The sequence below is a fragment of the Pteropus medius genome, unplaced genomic scaffold, assembly GCF_902729225.1.
Source record: "Pteropus medius unplaced genomic scaffold, Ma_sr-lr_union100, whole genome shotgun sequence".
Classification (NCBI taxonomy): domain Eukaryota; kingdom Metazoa; phylum Chordata; class Mammalia; order Chiroptera; family Pteropodidae; genus Pteropus; species Pteropus medius.
In genome coordinates this window covers 2576573-2596242 of record NW_024351546.1, presented here as the reverse complement: position 1 = coordinate 2596242, position 19670 = coordinate 2576573, and the positions used below count along the sequence as shown (strand labels likewise).

The 19670-nt window shown below is 46.4% G+C and overlaps 1 protein-coding gene and 1 long non-coding RNA gene across 2 annotated transcripts; one reads left to right on the top strand and one right to left on the bottom strand.

Annotated features, from left to right (window-relative positions):
- Nucleotides 1-2181: 2181 nt before the first annotated feature.
- NXT1 (nuclear transport factor 2 like export factor 1) lies at nt 2182-5585 on the bottom strand. The gene is made up of 2 exons (XM_039843622.1): nt 5135-5585; nt 2182-2926 (listed from the first exon to the last, which is right to left on the bottom strand). Exon 2 carries the CDS (start codon nt 2867-2869, stop codon nt 2447-2449), a length of 423 nt encoding a protein of 140 aa, XP_039699556.1. The 5' UTR covers nt 2870-2926; nt 5135-5585; the 3' UTR covers nt 2182-2446.
- Nucleotides 5586-16440: 10855 nt separating this feature from the next.
- Nucleotides 16441-17477, top strand: LOC120586999 (uncharacterized). Its single transcript, XR_005648850.1, has 2 exons — nt 16441-16689; nt 17074-17477. It is a non-coding gene; the product is annotated as an uncharacterized LOC120586999 (long non-coding RNA).
- The last annotated feature ends 2193 nt before the right edge of the window (nt 17478-19670 follow it).

Sequence of the window (19670 nt, the reverse complement as noted above, 5' to 3'; positions counted from 1 at the left end):
AGGCCCCAAACACTGGCTTCGGTAAGATGGAAGTGTAGTTCTTGCTCCCCTGAGAAGCTAGATGGGGGGCATTCAAGGCTAACGAGGGGCTCCATAAGGTTGACAGGTACCCCAGGGCCTGATTTCCATTCCTCCATCCCTTTCATGTGCCTGGATTGGGTCTCATGGCCCCCTAGAGCTTCTAGAACATCAACCCGCACACCTGCTTTCCAAATAGCAGGATGGAGGACAGTTGGGAAGGAGGAAAGAAAGAGGGGGAAGAAAGAAAAGTTGGCTGCCCCAATCTTTTAAGGAGAATTCTCTAAACTATCTCACAATCTGTCCTCATACACCTCACTTGCCCTAACTAGGTCATCTAAGGAGGTCTGGTCTTTCATCTGAGTGCTTTCCAAACCAAAAACCCATTTTCCCTGCTCCTGAAGGACAGGAGAATGAAAACCAGGAGGCCACTAGAGGCCTACCTTAATGCTCTTCGGAATTCCACCTGTACTTTTTCTCAAACCTGTTGTTCAATGGAGACAACAGCTGTTGTCTTGAAGCTTCTTAGGCCAATGTAATTCAGGATCTTGGAGTTCATGTCAAGCTCTCTGAGGGCCTGATGGGACTTGTGCCCTCTATCTAGGCCTGAGGTAACAAAGGTAGCATTCCACCTGACACCTTAAGGAGGGGTCTTTGAGATTTGAAGTCCAGCATCTCATTCCAAGTCAATCTCTGCACTAATCCTTCTACCCCACCCCACTCTCCTCCCTGAGAGACAATGCTCCAGAGTCTCAGATAATTCTACATCTTGGTTTGGAACCTCACTCTTGTATCTCATATGTATTTTAATAGCATCTCAGCTGAATTGCTTGTCTTGGCTTACTATGCACACATCTATGACTGGTTGGACTATTCTTTACATGTGGCTTCAAAACTGAATTTTTACTATTTCGATATCTTGCCTCTCGATTAGATTACAAACCCCTCAAGAGCAAGGAACACACCTGGGTCTACTTTGGTTCCTCAGAGCCATTCTCTTACAGCACACTCAATGTCTGCCCCCATTGCAAACCATTTTCTATTCCCAAGAGAAAAATGGGGCCATTTAGGTGGTTTCACATGGTCGCCAGAGACCCAGGCTCCTTCCAGCTCAAGACAAATCTACCTCAAGGGTTTAGCTGAGCTGTCCTCACGGCCCAAGACTGAGCCAGAGCCAGTGGTCTAGCCATCATTGCCGCTTTCCAGGCAGTAGGACAGAGGAAAGAAGGGTCTTTTGAAGCAAGATCCCAAAAGCCCAGACCTTCTGCTTCTAGGTCATTGGCTGGGACTTGGTCATATATTAAACCTAGCTATGAACTGAGCTGGACCGTCCTCTTTCAGGTGAATACTTAGTCCCATGAAACACTGGGATTCAGTGACTAGAGAAGGGGAAGAATATTAAGAAACTGTCATCTGTGCCACCATACACATCAGTATACTGTTCCTTCTCAAATTCTTTCCGAATCCTAAACCACAACCCTATTCCAAAACTAGCACACTTGTCAAAAGAAATTTTAACTGGGGAAGCCACATGGCCACGGGATCTCATCTATTGGTTAAAATGATGAAGCAAATTTCATTTTCTATTCTTTTTTTACACTGGAGAAATGCAATTACAGTTCGTCTTCAGAGTCAATAAAACTAGCTTCTAATTCTGATGCCTCCTCTGCCCCAATCTCAGTACTTCTTCCTCTTAAAAACAGTTCTTCACTTTATAAGAGAATAGTTAATATAGCTGTTTCATTTAAAAGCAGTTATTATCTCTTGAGTATTTCACCATTCTCATTCATTTAACTCTCAGCTAAGGTTCTAAGGTAGCGCTCAGTCACCTCCATTAGGTGATTCTGATGTATTCTAAAGTGAACTATAAAACACCTAGGGTGCTTTTGAAAAATGCCAATGCCCAGTCCTAGCCTGATATTCAGGTATAGTTAGTCTGGGAGTTGTGGCCTGACCAAAGGTAATTTTGAAGTGTGCCAAGGAACTCCAGTGTGGAGATGGCTGTGAAGCCTGGCTCTAGTACAGCTGTTTGCACACCTGTGCTCAGGGCAGGTACTTAGCCCTGGACCACATACCTCTGCAAGTGTCTTCTACTAATCCTACTGCCTTTAACCCTCTTTCTCTTTAAAACTTAGTCAAACACATCAGGCAAAGGGAAAGGAATAACATTTGTATTATTGTTTTATTTGTCAGAATGTCCAGAACCAGGTCTCTACTGGGCAAGTAGAAAAATAGAAAATTTTACTACTTTGAAAAGGTACTATGACAAACAAGTATACACTCAGAAAGGGGCTCCTTGGACTCGAGCAAAGGCGGAGTTCAGCCTGGGCAGTATAGCTGCAACAATAGAAAGGACTTGTTTCCCCACATTTTGAGGTCTGACTTTCCCTCCAGAGCTGGGGCTGAAGCAGAGGCCTTTCCTGCCCTATTAGCTGGCCCAGTCCTGGAACCGAAAGCAGTCACTTGCTATCTTCCACACCGTGTTGCTGGGTGAGGCCTGGGCGGTCAAGAGGAAGTTCTGGTTAAAGTCCCGTTGTTTGTTGCCTTCAAACTTCACTGTTCCACAGATCACAACGAGGACTGTGGTCTGGCTTGGGGTGGCTTCATCATGAACAGGCTGGCAGTCTACTACATTGATCTGGAACTCACTGGAAGGCAACATTTCAAAAAACTCACTCAAGGACTCTTGTCCTGAGACGGCATTTCCATTCCACACCAGGGTGGCTGTGCCCATGTAGAGGCGGGACAGCAGACGCCGTCGCTTATCCATGGTGGTGTAGTAGACATTGACAAACTCCTCAGCAGCCCTGCAGGCCTGATCCACATAGGTCTTGAAGTCCACTGATGCCATTTCCAGCTCTGCTGAAGGCCTCCGCCAAGGTGCTTTCTGCACCTGAGGGAGCCGGGGCTGTGGGGCAGGAAGGTTGAAGAGAACCCATGTGAATGCCAAACTTGGTTCTACCCTGACAATGAAACAATCCTCTTTTTCTATTGTTGGCAAAATAATTACATGCTGTAGAGAGATGACTCTAGGCTCAAATTGCTGCTAACACCTAATCTTACTAAGCCTCAGTTTGCTTATTTTAATGGGAATATTTCCACTGTTGTAATGACAGAATTAAATAAGACAGTATATACCAAATGTTTAATTAGAAGGCCTGATACCTACATGTTCAGAAAATGATAGCTATTACTATGAATTTTAACATCTCATTTTTATAAAATATAGTACATTTGACTATAAAAGGCCACTTTTTCCTGAAAGCGCAGAACAGGTGTTACTGTCCCTAGAGAAGTGGCAAATCCAGTTTATTCAGGCTAAAAACAGTGGACCATTTTGAAGGGAACAGTGGCCCAATAAAGGTCAATCAGATAGCATATGCTAGTCAGCTGGTCATGGTCTGGGAAAGCCTACCATGAGTTCACCCAATGAAGAATGGAATGGCAAAAAAAAAAAAAAAAAAAAAAGGCAGGTTTCTTCAGAGGGTAAGAGAACAAATGCCACGAGGATAGAACCAAAATGGTGGCCATAATCCTCATAATAGGCTATAAGAAGCAAACCTGGTGGCTGACTTGGAACGAGAATGGAGAACACCTAGCATCTGTGAGCACAAATACCCACCAGGTAAGCGGAAAGACAAGTTAAAACTGAAGAAATTCTATGGGATGGCAAAAAAAGAATTTCAACTATAGCTGAAATGTCACATTTCCTTTAAAAAAAAGTCCAAAAGCATACAAAGATATTATTATTATTATTATTTTCAGGGTATGGTACAACTGTTATGGTTCTCTGTCCTTTTTTGCATAATTGAAATATTTCACTAAACATATCCTAGAAGACATTCCTAAAATTGTAGATGTTTAGATTTATAAAATTAAATACTGAATAATTTTTTTCATTTTGCAGACCTGAACTCAAAAAAAAAAAAAAAAAAGGCTTATGAAATACACAAGAGACTCTACACAGGATTGGCAAGGAGTCAGGTACTCTTAACAGCTGAAAAAGGTGGAGGTCTCTGCCTCCTGTAAAGAACTGCAAGGACCTGGGAGGGAGCTTGGTCCTAGAAATGAGCAGTTCCAGGGCCAGATATAGATGCTGGTTTTTCCACTCCCTCCATGGGCCTAAGGTCAAGCTTCAACCAGAGTTGGTATTTGCTAAATGCTTTACATGAATTAACTCATTTAATGGTCACCACAAATGGATGAGAGTATTACTATAATAACAACTTTACTAATAAAAAAACTGAAACTTAGGTCTGGTTCAAGGCCTTGACAGTGAGTACACTCCTGTTTATCATTTATAGGAACGTGTGCGGCCCTTAAAAATGTTGTCAAGACTATGTTGTCCTTTTACGTGCTTATTTTTTAAGTCACTGCACTTTTGAAATCAAGTCTATAACAGCACAATTCCAGAACCACTAGCTTCAAAATTTCCTTTCAGGGCCCCACATTTCTCTCTTGCTGGAATTCTCAACTACCCAAGGTCCACATCATTCCTCACCCTGACATATTTTAGTCCCTCTACCATCTCAATTCAATTCCGGAAACGTCCTTCTTCTCCACCTCAGTTCCTGGTCCACGTTTTCCGGTTCTGCCAAAGCAGTCTTTCCACACACAGTTTAACAACCTACCCCGCCCCCATACCAAATAAAAAGACCACCTCCACCTCCTGTGGTTCAGTCACCTACAGTGCTTATGGCCAGCCCGTATCCATCAAATCAGAGAAAATAATGAGACTGTGAAAAGAAGTGGAATAACGTGAGCTGTGAAGCCCGCTGTCTTTTAAGATCGCCACCAGTTCTTTGAAGTGGGGCCAGAGAAGATGTTAACACGCCTCATTTCTGGTGGCGAGTGGCTTTTAAGCAAACACGTAAAGCAAGCTCTCCCCAGCCATCTGAGACCTGCTTCAGTGCATGGACTCAATTACCAAGAGAATTTACTGCCCAGCATTTCGCAGAGGCCAAAGCTTGACAGTGAACTGCAACGCCGCCACGTGGACAAGGACAAAACCCGGCTTAACCCTGACAATGGAGGGAAGGCGTGGAGGACACACCTGGGAAATATCTTGTGAGTCCTTCGGCCTACCCTGTGATCTTGTCGCGGGGGAGTCACCTACCTGCGCCGGTGAAGACCAGGGTCAGTGGGGCGACCTCGGGTCACCGAGGGCGGTGACTTAGGTCAGCCGGGCGGCCGTGGGTCAGTGCGGGCGGTGGCGGCTTCGGTCAGCGGGGGTCGCGGCGACCTCAGTACGGCGCCCCGGCCGCAGTTCCACGGAGGGCCAGCCCCTGAAGGTCGCGGGGCAGGCCTGCCGAAGCTCCGCGCTCCTCCGCTGCTCGCCTCAGAGGGAGCCGGGGAGAGTGGCCCTCCGTCTCTCCTTCTCCCGAGAGGCTCCGTCCGGGGGCCGGGACCTCTGAGCCCTGGGACCTGACTCCTCCCTCCGCGGGTTCCCGCGCGTGGCCGGCCGTGCTCCGCGCAGACGCGGACGCCCCCGGCCCCGCCTACTCTCCCCTTCCCGTGACGAGCAGCTGTGCCAACCAGTGGGACGGCGGACCGGGAGGCTAGCTCCGGCCAGGTGAGTCTCGAAGGATGTGCGACTTCCGGGAGAGGCGCTTTCCCAGAAGACCACTGCAAACCCGCGCTGGAGTTTTCATTGGTCTAACCGGATCATAGAATCTGGACCAACTGGCTAGGGGAGGTCCCTGATTGGATGAAACCTCAAAGTTGCGTCTCAGGAGCTGGGAATAGGTCCGCTCTCCTGCTGAAGGAGGTCGCTTAGGAAAAGGATGGGGAATGTGCGGGGCGCGCTGACGTCTCTTCCCTATGTCCCCCATTCACCGGTAGTTGGAGTGATTCCAGTTAAAAGACTAGGGAAACTTAATGACTTGATGCGATCACGGGAAACCAGGAGCGACAGTGACCAGACAGTGACCCAACTAAGGCTTTCAGTCAGAGATAGCGTTTGGGGAGTCAGGATATTTCGCGAAGGCACCAGGAATATTACTCCACTGAGGTGATGAAGCCGGCAGAGCTTCTATTGTACCTGATCAAGTACCCGAGTCGATCCTAAAGGGTACATAGAGGAAAACCAATTTATGTTAAGTGGGAAACTCAATTAAAAGTGAAAGAGTTGAGGGTGTGGGTAAGGCTTGAAGTGATAAAAGTATGCCGAATAGAGACACTTACCTTCTCGTGCCCTTTGAATTGAGGGGCTAGGAAAACTGCCTGGCTCCAGCTCTGGCTCAGAGCTTGGTTGGTGTTGTGAGACCTTCTGTTCTCCAGCCCTACAAGTAGCTACATTTCGGCCTATCCGGAACCCTGGCTTTTTTTTTTTTTTAACCGAATTTTTGTTTAAAACAACAGGTTCAATAGAATGGAACCAGTTAGCTTGGGATTTGGGAAACTTACAGTTTACAGCATAAATTTTAAAATCTGGTTTCTTCAGCACTAAATTTTCAGGTCCATCCACAGATCTGAGATACTGAATAATTCCTTTCAAATCTGTGGAAGCCCTCTGGGCATGGTGATGTTTACTGATGTTGCCACATCTTTAGAGTGTGCATTCACCTCATACCTTAGCTCCTTATGGCATACCTTTGTTTGCATTCCTAAGAGAACTCTTGCTTTCAGATTTCAGGACAAATTTAGAAACTGGGCAGGCTCTTTAATATAGGCCACCTCTCACTTAAATAGGCGAAAAATTTAGATTATAAAAAATTAAGTTGGAGGCTGCATAGAGAGAGTAAACTAGCATCTATGGAGCAGTATTCACACTAAAATGTCTTTATAAAGCCTAAGGCAGTGGAATTAGAATGTAATGTACAAAAATCCAAGTCAATGGAATGAAAATAAGAGTTGACTTACTACAGATCCACTAGGTTGGATATTGTTCTGCTTTAAGTTTCCTCATATTTCCCATGTAAGCCCTTTTTGTTTTTGTTTTGTCACCAAAGTTTCCTGCCACCAATCCAATGCCAACAGGAGCCCTCATTCTGGGGTCAGTAAAAGGAGAGACTTTATTTAGGTGAACAGTTTGCAACCCTAGGAACCAAAGCCTCCAGTGGTTTTGGTTCCTGGGGTTGCAAATGAAATGAAAAGTGTGCTTTCCTTCCCTTTCTTCCCCACACACACAAAGGGAAGGCTTGCTTTTATAGAGAAAGCTACCACTCTGGTCTCTGATTTGTCCATTTCCATGCAAATAAAGAACCCAAATTTGCACAGCTTAATTGCTCCACATAGCACTGTCCTGACTGATTGGAATTGTGTGTCTTGGTTTGTAGTTATGGAGCCACTCTGGTTGGTAAAGATGCAAATGAGAGTATAGCTGCACAGTTCTGACTGAATAAGGCAGGTCTCAGCCCATTGGATGAAATACGATTCCAGCAACTTTTTTTATAAGGGTTGACTCAGATGTCAGGAACACAGTGCTGGTGTCTTGGCAGCCTGGTCTGTGTCTTTTCCCTAAAATGCAGCATATGTGAAAGGCCTCTATCAGCAGTGGCTGCCAGACTCTACGTATGAATTTGAGCCCACGAGGAGCCTTTCTTGGCAGATATATTCCTTCTCAGGGTCCATGATTTTATTCTCAAACTTTGGCAAAGGTATCATTATTCCTGATGTTATAGATGAGGAAGCTGAGAGACAAGTTAAGTGATAAGCCTGGAGTCATAGACCCACTTAAAACCTAGAAAAGCTGGTTAGAAGAACATTTGTCCAGCTCCAAGTTCTTGTAAAAACACAAAGCTTTAATCCTGAGAGGAAGCAGAGCCAAAAGCAGGAGGGTGGGAGAGCAGGAACCTTTCAGGTTTGTCTCTCCATCATCTAAAATTGTGCCTGACCCATAGCAAGGGCTCGATAAATACCGTTTGAATGAACGGACAGATCTGGGTTCAAATCATTGCTCCACAACATTCTAGTTGTGATGACTCCTTTCCAGCAGGCACTCCTCTACCCTTGGAAGCACACTTGGTTTTTACTCCCCCTATGCTCCTTAATTTTGGAAAGTTAGGGACACTACTGTCTCTAAGGGGCACGACACAGGCACAGTATGCTCTGATCACAGTTGTGGGTTGGTGGGAAGTCCAGTTCTGGCCACTGAGCCAGGAGAAGGAGTTTGCTAGGGGATATTGGGAAAGATGCTTTTCCGTTTTTCCTGGACATGTGATGTGTGGATGGTGCTGCTGCAGTCATTTTGCCCCCTGATGGGGGAGCCCCTGTGCAATGAGGCAGGCAGGAGAGTTAAGGAGAAATCAAACTTTTGATGACTATGTTGGGAAGGAAATCCCTGAAGTTTGGACTTTACAGTTTTCAGAGCCAGTACATTCCTTTTTAAAATACTATTTAAAACTGAGCATAAACATAAAAGTACTTGTAAGTTAACTGTGGCTTAGTGTGCTAGCAGAGTGATTGTGGCAAGTGGGTTAACTTCCCTGAAGCTCAGCTGCCTCTTCTACAGAATAGGGATTGTAATAATATCTATCACCTTGGGTTGATCTGAGAAGCAAACAAAACAATGTGGGGCAATTAAGTATCCAGAAAATGTCAGTAGGCTTTGACATTTTGCATCGACAGCAACTTCCTGATTTGCCATTAATTCCTCTAACAACTGACTTTTAAATTTGAGACACGCATAATGATAGATTGGTAGGATTTGTCACTAAATCACATAGGCATCTTCTGAAAGATGAGCCTGGCTTAAGCAGCAGTGGAGCAAGTGGCTTCATTTGCAGTGTGAAGTCCATCCAGAGACCAAGGCCACATCTGGTCGTACACACTGAACCTCTGGCAGCAATAAAGACTGGTGACTTTTGAATCTTTTAGTCTGTAAATACAGGACTGAGCTTTCCCTCATTTTCAACATAGTTTTCTGGTGTAGGATCTAACAGCATTTGTTTGCCACAAGAGGCTGTGTGGCTTGGAGCCCGGCAATCTATAGCAATGGCTGAGCAGTTGTGTCTCTAATGCATTGAAACCAAACACAAATGTACGTTGTTTTTCTTCCCTGACTTAAAGAATTATCTAATTTTAAAATCTGGTTTCTTCAGCACTAAATTTTCAGGTCCATCCACAGATCTGAGATACTGAATAATTCCTTTCAAATCTGTGGAAGCCCTCTGGGCATGGTGATGTTTACTGATGTTGCTGGAGCAGAGTGAGCTGGGGCTACATTTTTGGGAAGTCACTTGAGGACCCGACTTTTGAGGAGATTATAGGAAGGCAGGAAGAACTGAGACCCATCACCTTAGAAGCTGAGATGTGGCCATGAGCACAGATAATGAAGCAGATTCAAAAAGCCTTGTGACCAGGGAAAAAGAGGGAAGGAAAGGGACAGCTAGCATAAGATACACACACACACACACACACACACACACACACACACACACACGAGCTATGAGTGGCTGCCTTGATTCCTGGTGGTTTTTCATTCTTTGTCATGGCAGACTATATTTTGCAAAATGTCGGGAGCCTTAAGCCTGCACCCAAAGATAAGAATCACATCCTGAATAAACTCTGCTATCTGTGACCATTTGGACAGCCAGGGCACTGGGAAGCGCCGGCCTTATCTCGTGTCTTTGATCCCCATTCCCCCTGCCTGCAGAGCGAGAGCCTGCAACTTTTCACACAGCCCATCTGTTTCTGACCAGCCAGGCAGAAATCACCTTCTCTGGTGGTCGCCAATAAGCTTGTAACGAAATACTCTCTGATCAGTCCCGCCCCTGCCCTCTCCACCTGAGTGTATAAATATAACCACTTGAAAATAAAATTTTGAGGCTTGATCAGAACACTGTCTTGCCTCCACTCTTTTCTCCCGCCCATGTTCTCTTCAAGGTGCGGTCCTCCTCGGGTTCTACGCAATAACTAGGTCCTGCGGGTCGGGACAAGTGGCGCCCAACGTGGGGCTCGAGGCACGGACCTTCACCGGACAGCGCAACAAGTAAAAGGCGTGCACGCAACTAGGAGTGCCTTCCCGGCGACTGCGACCCCCAGACGTCGGAACGGCGGGTAAGTCATTGCTGTCCCATTTTTAACATGGGCCATTCAATCTCCAGAGAGGAGACCTTTATCAAAGAGATAAAGAAGTCGTTAAGGGAGAGAGGAGTTAGGGTTAAGAAAAAGGATTTGGTTAGTTTTTTCTGTTTTGTTGATGAAAAATGTCCGTGGTTCATTCTTAGCGGCCCAGATATTCATCCCTTGAGTTGGCAAAAAGTAGGAAAAGATTTAAATGGATTACTAGAAAAAGAGGGACCAAATGCTGTCCCCGTTAGTTGTCTCAGTTATTGGGGACTCATTCGAGATATCATTGAAGGGGCCGAAACTGATAGTAATAAGAGACAGCTGCTCTCGGTAGCCACTGAAACGCTCAAACAGCTCTCTCGCCCCCCATCCGTTAAAGGTGGAGCTACCTCTTCCCCCTGTCCTTCTGTAGTCATGGACGTAGAGCCCTCGCCTCCGTTCGGAGACTCTCTTCCCCAAATATACCCCATAATACCAAAACCCGGCCCTGAACCCCTTGATCCCGGAGATGCAGCTGTTCTGGAGGACGAGGCCGCCAAATATCATGAGCCTGTTTGGCCTTCATCTCATACCCTTTTTGCTGCAGGGAAGCCTGCCACGTGCCCCCCTCCTTACAACCCCCTCCATATCCCTCAGGCGGTTCTTGACCCCTTTTTGGAGACAAAGAAACAACTGCAACAACAAATTCAAAGCCTCAAAGGCGTCTTTACTTTACAGAGTGAATTGGCTAATCTACAATTAGAAGTCTCCGCTCTACAAAATTCTATTTTTTCGGGGCCTCAATCTAAGCCCTCTAAGGGACCCCGGGCCAAACCCTTTGTTTTCCCCATCATGACTCGATCCGGTACCAAACCCTCACAGGACCCGGATACAACTCAGGAGGCGTCTACTGACGCCCAAGAGGCCTCTAGAGCCAGCACACCTGATGACCCAGCTTGTGAGGATGTGGCACAATCTGAGGAAGAAGGGAAAAGCCCACATAACGATTCTGAAAATGAGGGAGACTATCAGAACCTTTTGCCTACTGTAGAACGGATAAAATTTAAAACTGTCAAAGATTTACACAGTGCTATAAAGAGCTATGGCCTCACAGCTCCCTTTACCTTGTCCATACTTGAAAGTTTGCCTGGCGATGGCTTTCTGTTGCCGGGAGAATGGATAAAAGTGGCGCAATCTGTGCTGAGTAGGGGAGAATTTTTAACTTGGAAAGCAGAATTTCTTGATAGGGGGGAAACTCAGGCAATGCGCAACCAGGTGGTCCCATGGCCACCTGGACTGCTGATAAGATATGTGGGAGGGGAGACTTTGCCTCTGAGCGTAAACAACGCAGCTTGTCCGCTGGGATCCTTAGTCAAACAGCGGCCGCCGCTATCGGGGCCTGGAGAGCCATTCCTCCAAAAGGTTCGGTCACCACGCCCTTGAGCAAAATAGTTCAGGGGACCCATGAACCTTTCTCCCAGTTCGTTGCACGTTTATAGGAAACTGCGGAGCGCGTCCTAGGGCCAGAAGACAGGGAAGGGAAACTTGTAAAACAGCTTGCTTATGAAAATGCTAATGCTGCCTGTAAAGCGGCTTTAAAGGGGCACATCCGAAATCTCGATATTCATGGGATGATTCGCTTGTGCAATGATGTCGATTCCACCGCCCATCAACTAAAGTTGGCCATCGGGGCTGTAATGCAACACGCTAATAGTAACACTCCTGTTCCCCAAAATACCCCCATTGCCGCTCGGTGTTGCTTCCGCTGCGGACAACCTGGACATGTTGCCCGACAATGCTCACTTCCCTGTACCGGGCAGATCTTAGCTCCCCCTACAGTTCCTGTTCCCGTACTCCGCGCTCCGGGACTTTGCCCGTGCTGTAAGAAAGGGAAGCATTGGGCTAGTGAGTGCCGCTCTAAAACTGATGTCGCGGGCAACCCACTTCTTCCCTTGTCGGGAAACGGGAAGAGGGCCCAGCCCCGGGGCCCAACGCCCATCCAATTCCTCCCGACTACGGGGCCCCGACAGCCGAACAACCAGGCACCCTCCAACGAGCCACCCCAGGCAGCGCAGGATTGGACCTCTGTGCCACCTCCGGTACAATATTAATACCTGAGGATGGGCCCCAAGTCATTAATACTGGGGTCTTCGGTCCTCCCCCTTCTGGAACATACTTCCTAATTCTGGGACGGGCCTCAGCCACTTTATCTGGTATTACCATCTTTCCCTCAGTAGTAGATGCTGACTATGAGGGGGAAATAAAGGTCCTGGCGGCGGCCACGAAAGGGCCTTTAAATATTTCTCCCGGCCAAAGAATTGCTCAAGCACTCCCTGTGCCTTTTACAAAGGGGCTCCCTCATAGGGGGGGTCACCGCGGTGCTTCAAATCCTGGGTCCTCGGATGCATACTGGGTCCAACCCCTTACCAAGGAGCGACCCCTTCTCATGCTGTCTATAGATGGAAAGTCTTTTGAGGGCTTACTTGATTCGGGTGCAGATTCCACTGTTCTTTCCCAAGAACACTGGCCCTCCTCTTGGCCGTTACAGCCCTCCTCCACCCACCTTCAAGGTATTGGCCAATCTCATAATACCCTATAGAGTAGCAAGATTCTTACGTGGTCAGATGGAGAAGGAAACTCTGGTCAAATCCAACCCTTTGTGGTCCCAGGTCTACCTGTTAACTTGTGGGGGAGAGATATTTTGGCACAAATGGGGGCAATATTATGCAGCCCTAACGAGGTGGTCACCAAACAAATGTTACAATCTGGGTTCATACCTGGTAAAGGACTTGGAAAATCTAATCAGGGAATTAACTCACCCATTGAGACCACCCCAAAAACAAACCGTCATGGTCTAGGGTATAAGGAGCATTTTTCATAAGGGTTACTGATCCTCCTGCACCCCAGGCGGATAAGATCCATTGGAAATCAGGGGATCCTGTCTGGGTTGATCAGTGGCCCCTCCCCTCTTATAAGATTTCGGCCGCCCTCCGTTTAGTGCAGGAACAATTAAAGGCTGGCCATTTAGAGCCCTCTACCTCTCCTTGGAATACCCCCATTTTCGTTATTCAAAAAAAGAATGGTACCTGGAGGCTTTTACAGGACCTAGAGACCTAAGAGAAGTTAATAAAACAATACAAATCATGGGGCCCTTACAGCCTGGGCTGCCTTCCCCCCCCGTTGCTATTCCCAACATAATATAATATGAATATGAATGATGTAATAATATTATAAATGGTGATGGATAGTCTTGTAAATAATATAACAATATTATAGATGATAATAAATAATGTTGAGTAATAGTGGAATGATTAAAATATTGACTGGATAATGAATAATATTATAAATAATATAATGGTACTATAGATGATAATAAATAATATTATGGATAAATAATATAATATTATAAATAATATTAAATAATATTATAAATAATATAATATTATAAATAATAATAAATAATATTATAAATAATATAATATTATAAATAATAATAAATAATAAATAATATAAATATAAATAATATAAATATAATGCTTCAGCCACACAAAAAACACACTGGTTACCCGACAGGCTAATTAAGCCATTTAACCCTACCCAGGGTGACCCCTGAGAAGCTTTCTCTGCTTAATTTCAGAATGATGTTCCTTCTGCTCATGTTTCTGCTGCCCTCCTGCATCGCGCATAGAATATTCAACTTTACTTGGACTGTCGTCAATGAAGCGGGTGACATTGCTTATACTACCTCAGCTTTGGCAAGTACAACCCCATGGCCTACACTTACTCCAGACCTATGCGGCCTAGCTGCCGGAGCCGCACCAGCCTGGGGACTCCCGGATACTTTTCTCCCCCTTTCCAAGGCACCTAGTAGCCCCCACCAGAGAGATCAATTTTTTGCCCCTGCAGGGTGTAATACACCCCGTAGGAGGACCTTTCTTAGAGAATCTGATTTTTATGTCTGCCCAGGCGGGCACAGAAGTAGAAACCTTAATTATCGATGTGGATTCAGAGATTCCTCCTTTTGTGCCTCCTGGGGATGTGAAACTACTGGCGACGCCTACTGGCACCCTGTCTCTACATGGGATTATATAACCGTTAAAAAGGGTTGGAGTAACTCCCGGCGTAACAATACACCCACCCCTGAATGCCAGAGTGCACATACAACCCAAGGATGGTGCTACTCCCCTTCTTATTTCCTTTACCGATAAAGGAAAAAGAGCACCCCTTGAGGGATGGACAAGGGGACATGAATGGGGCCTGAGAGCCTATGTAAGTGGAACAGATCCAGGGTTCACATTCAAGGTGAAGCTAATTCGCTCCTCACCTAATACTGAACCAAAAATTGTTTTAGGCCCAAATAAAGCACTGCCTATCAAGCCCGTTTGCCCCCCGTTAGGCTTTCCACAGGTGAGGCCCTAAAGGCCCTAGCTAATGCCACTGCACAGTCCCTTAACACCTCGACCTATGAGGATTGCTGGATGTGTTTTTCCCCTGTTCCCCCTCTTTATGAAGGCATTGCAACTGTCTCGCCAGACATGACCTATACCAATGATTCACGGCAGACACGCTGGGTGGACTCTCCTTTTTCTGAGTCCTCTCCCGGGCTTACATTGGCCCAATTGTCAGGAATTGGCCTCTGCATTCATAGTACCTCATTGCTTCTTCCCCCTGAATTGTTGCCTATTTGCAATACCTCCCATACGCCTCTAACACAACACCATTTCCTTGTAGCTCCCCAAGGAATGTATTTTGCTTGCTCTTTTGGAATAACCCCGTCTATTGTCCCCCAGTTATTGGTAGAAAATCATGAATATTGTGTCCTAGTTGTGCTGCTACCTAAGGTCTCAATACATCCTCCTGAAGATTTGATTCCCTTTTATCATAGTGCCCCGCGTGTCAAAAGGGAACCTGTAACTGCCATCACTCTGGCAGTCCTCTTGGGGTTGGGGGCCACCGGAGCAGGGACCGGCATTGCCTCTATAATTACTACAAATCAACAATTCCATACCCTTAGCTTGGCCATAGATAAAGACATTCAAAATCTGCAAGAAGGCCTTGATAACCTTAAAGAATCTGTTGTTTCACTTTCTGAGGTAGTTCTTCAAAATCGCCGCGGTCTTGACCTTCTATTTCTTAAAGAAGGCGGTCTGTGCGCTGCCCTTAAAGAAGAATGTTGTTTTTACAAAGATAAAACTGGGTTAGTCCAAGACAGTATTGAAAAAATAAAGAAAAATCTGGAGACCCGGCAAAAACAAAGAGAAAAGGACGAAGCCTGGTATAAAAGTTGGGCCTCTAAAACCCCCTGGCTGTCCACCCTACTTCCTACTATTCTCAGACCTCTAGCAGGGTTCCTCCTTTTACTGTCGATTGGCCCCTGGGCAGTGCAAAAACTAACTGCTTTTATTAAAGCACAGGTTGATCAACTAGTTAAACCAGCTGTTGCCGTCCACTACCACCACTTGACAACTCAGGATGATGACGATGTGGAGCAAGATCCCCGGCACCCTAGAAATCTTAACCCCTCTAAAACACCCCTGCGCCTGCATCGACTTCTTTAAGGCCTAGCTCCCCCCCGCACATGGGGCGGCATGAAACTAGAGACATGCCTACCTCACCCTTGGAGGAGGGTCTAGAGGTATGGGCACCGAGCAGAGTGACGGGCAAAGCACCGCAAGGAAGGGCCCTTCTGTGCCTTCTCTAGTCCTTCCTGAGAACATGCCTGACTTGCATAGAGGTTGGTATCATACTAATCTTACACAAACCGGCTCTGCCTCTCCTCCCCAAAAGATACCAAGAGCCATAGCTGGTGAGTTCATTAAAAGCTCACGGGAGGAGTCGGGCCTCTGTTCCCTCTCTCGGTCAAAGCCCACCTTTCTAAAAAAGAAAGGGAGGAGATGTCGGGAGCCTTAAGCCTGCACCCAAAGATAAGAATCACATCCTGAATAAACTCTGCTATCTGTGACCATTTGGACAGCCAGGGCACTGGGAAGTGCCGGCCTTATCTCGTGTCTTTGATCCCCATTCCGCCGCCTGCAGAGCGGGAGCCTGCAACTTCTCACACAGCCCATCTGTTTCTGACCAGCCAGGCAGAAATCACCTTCTCTGGTGGTCGCCAATAAGCTTGTAACGAAATACTCTCTGATCAGTCCCGCCCCTGCCCTCTCCACCTGAGTGTATAAATATAACCACTTGAAAATAAAATTTTGAGGCTTGATCAGAACACTGTCTTGCCTCCACTCTTTTCTCCCGCCCATATTTTCTTCAAGGTGCGGTCCTCCTCGGGTTCTACGCAATAACTAGGTCCTGCAGGTCGGGACACCAGGTACCCAATATGTTAAAAGTGCAGAAAACAATGAACATAGTGGTAACCCAACGCTTCCCACGGGCCCATGTGCTATGATAATGAAGGCGCGGAACCCTGTTGTTCCTAGAAGAGGGACCATTCATTCGAATCTGCAATGGGGCATTCCACAGGGATGAGTCAGTCACTTCATGCTCCTAGGTGGGGAGGAATTGCTCAGTCTCTGGTGGGACTCTGTCATCCTCTGGCCATTGGAAGCAACTATCCGTGGACTGGTACGTACACCGTAGAAATAGAGAGAAAATAGGGATCCTGGTCTGGCATATTATCCCCCTGTTCACCTCTGGAATCCAGAAAGCACCACCTGCCCTGGTGAACAGGTAAGGTGCACAAAGCCTGGACAGATGCCCAAGCATGCAGCTACTTTAGCATCCACAAATCTCTCTCTGACCTGGGATTTGTGCTGTTCCTGTAGCATCAAGTTGTAGCCTGGGCACTTGTGCCATCATCTAATTTGATTTTAGTGTTACAACCAAATAAATCTGCTAACGTTTATTGTGCTCTAAGCGATCCAACCGCAGGCCAGGCAACCTAGGAGCACACTGCTTTGGTCCATGAGGGCATGTTGGGAAACTGTTCTTTACACTTTGATTTCTTTTTCTAATGTGTTTTTGTTTCCACGCACGTGTCTTTATTGTGGCCGTGATCTCTGTCTCCACCATGGAACATCGGCAACGTGGCAAACTACCTCCGTGCTGATGAAGCCCCTCACTGACCACTCAGGGCACCTTGCGGAAGAGGAGGGCGCGTGAGATTGTAAGAGCCGGTCATGAGGGGTGGAGTGTGGAGGAGAGACTGTTCCCGATGTGATTACTGCTGGAACCACAAGCTTGACCCAGCCAGATCTGGACCAGAACAGAGATTGCTTCCCCTAAATGCCCTCAGAGACTGTAGGATCTACCGTTCCCCATTGTGCTGGCTCCTGGACAAGGCTGCTGCCTTCCCTGGGGCAAGCATGTAACATGCTGTCCCCTTATCTGGAGCGGTCTAGGCCCAGTGCTCCTATCCATCCTGCCTCACATTGTGGAGGATATCGATATTATTTGCCGCCCATCTAGACACGTCTCCTCTGTAAGTTTCCTTAATAAACTCGTGATATCAGACTAGAGTTGTCAGCCTGTTTCTTCAGTCTCTCCAGCCCAGGGCACTTCCCACCATTTGCATTCAATACACCTAGGATCCCGTATGATCTCATGCTAACATACGTCTCGGGATGGGGCTGCTCCCTCGGCAAACCTAGCATTTGGTTAAGAGGTTGGTTTTGAGCCATCTTGTCTGCCAGGGATAAAAGTGGATATTGAGACTGAGTTGATGAAATGACCCTTGTCGATCACACCAGACAGTGTAATGAAAGCCCAATATGCACTGTGGACCCAGATAAGCTTTTGGTTGGCAAACACTTTGATGTGGCTGTAGATAACGTGTCCTGATCCCATGGGGGAGAGGACGCTGGAGCTTTATGTGTGGAAACCTCTAAGGCCGAGCCCTGCGTTTCCCTCCTTTTGCTGGTTCCCAGTTGTATTCTTTTGCTGTAAGAAACCCGTAATCCTTAATAGAGCACTTTGCCGAGTTCCATGAGTCCTTTGAATAAAACGTCTTCCCCAACGGGGCTTTCAGAACCAAAAGTTGTGGCTCATTCATCAGAAGGGTGCATGGCCAGGAAGCTCCAAATATGAGGCAGCGCTGATGTGAGACTCGTTTTATGAAGGAGTTTGCTCTGAATCAGTGGGATTCATACTAACTCTGGATGGTTTGCTGCAGAATTGAAATGCACTACACTATTGTAGTGGGATTAGAGATCAAAAACCTCAGAGAAGTGGGAATGTTGAAACAAGTCTCTTATATGTGTTGGAATCCCAGCAGCCATGTAGAGTCCTCAGGAGGGCTGGTGAGAACAGCACTGGTGAAGGGTCCTCGAGCATCACTGAGATGCGAGGGAAGGCAATTTCCAAAGGTCTGAGCTGAAACAGGAGGTGTTGTCCCAGAGCTGGGCTCCTCAGCATCAACAGGTCGTTGAGATCTGGGAATGGCAGAGGCCAGCAGGCAGCCATCAGAAAGAAGTTGGACACAAATACCATATGAGGCAGAACGATCAGACTGCTGAGAAGCAGGACAGGGCCCCAAAGACCTGGTGTCGTTACGGACAAGGGATACATGGTTAGCAAGGGTGTCATTCACTAGATACAATCAGGAGATGAAGCTGTAGCAGCAGAAGGCTGAGGTCAGCCGCATCTATACAAAGTGATGATCGTGTGCAGAGTTCAGACACGAGAAACCCTCACAACCAGACTCTTGAGTGAGAAAGGGACCTCATCCTTCAGAGTATGGTATGTGCACCGCCGAGGCTTGTGTACACGTATCGTGATTTTGCAGTCCATCTCAGAAAAGATCTACAGGAATTTAAAGTCTCTGTACACTTGGAAAACTAAAAGACCCACATCTCTCAAGAGCTCTTGGACATGGTGCCTGGTTTAGCATGATATCAGGGGACTCAACCCACCCTTATGGTCCCTTTAGAGTGAAGGATTTCCTGCCCACATCTGTGTCATTCTACCCCACAGTGTCCATGAAAGCACCCGGTGATTATTTTCCTTCCAAAGCTGGATAAAATGAATGAATCTACACTTAGCAGTTAAAATCATTGTCACTGTGGTTTTTAGACCTGAAGGTATAAGCTATTGTAGTAGTATAATAAACAGATGTTTAGTGGAAACATTTCAATCTATCTATTTCCACTCTCAAATGTTCCATCAAAGAAAACCATACCACTTTTCAGGGCTTACGTAGAGATTCGAGACACCCGCAAGAATGCGAGGATATGGTGGGGACCATTTTCATCGTATCGCTATTTAATTCACTGATAGCTCCAAAATCCAGATGGATGATGGACAGTCCCAGTTCACGACTACGAATATGAGCTCGTTTTAACTGCCATTGTAGTTGCTGTGAAGATTGTTGAATCTCACCTAGGTTAGGTGATAATACTCCCGCTGATATGTTGTATGCAGCTGTTGATCTGGCAGATGTACTTTTTCAAAACATACCGGCAACAGAGATTGATTAGCAACAGCGTGCAGTTACCATAGACCAACAACTGTACATGTTCGTGGTCTCTGCCATCTTCCCTGATAAGTACAAGGGATCTAGAAACCTGCTGAATATCACGCTGGTCCATGATATTGATGACAACGTGAAAATCAGACACGATCATCAAAAAATGACATCTATTTTTAAAAAATGTTTTTACTTTTCAGTGACAGTTCACATATCACTGTATATTAATTTCTGTTGTACAACATAG

Coding starts and splice junctions, on each gene's coding strand:
- NXT1 (XM_039843622.1), bottom strand. CDS start 2,869: ATGGCATCAGTGGACTTCAAGACCTATGTGGATCAGGCCTGCAGGGCT.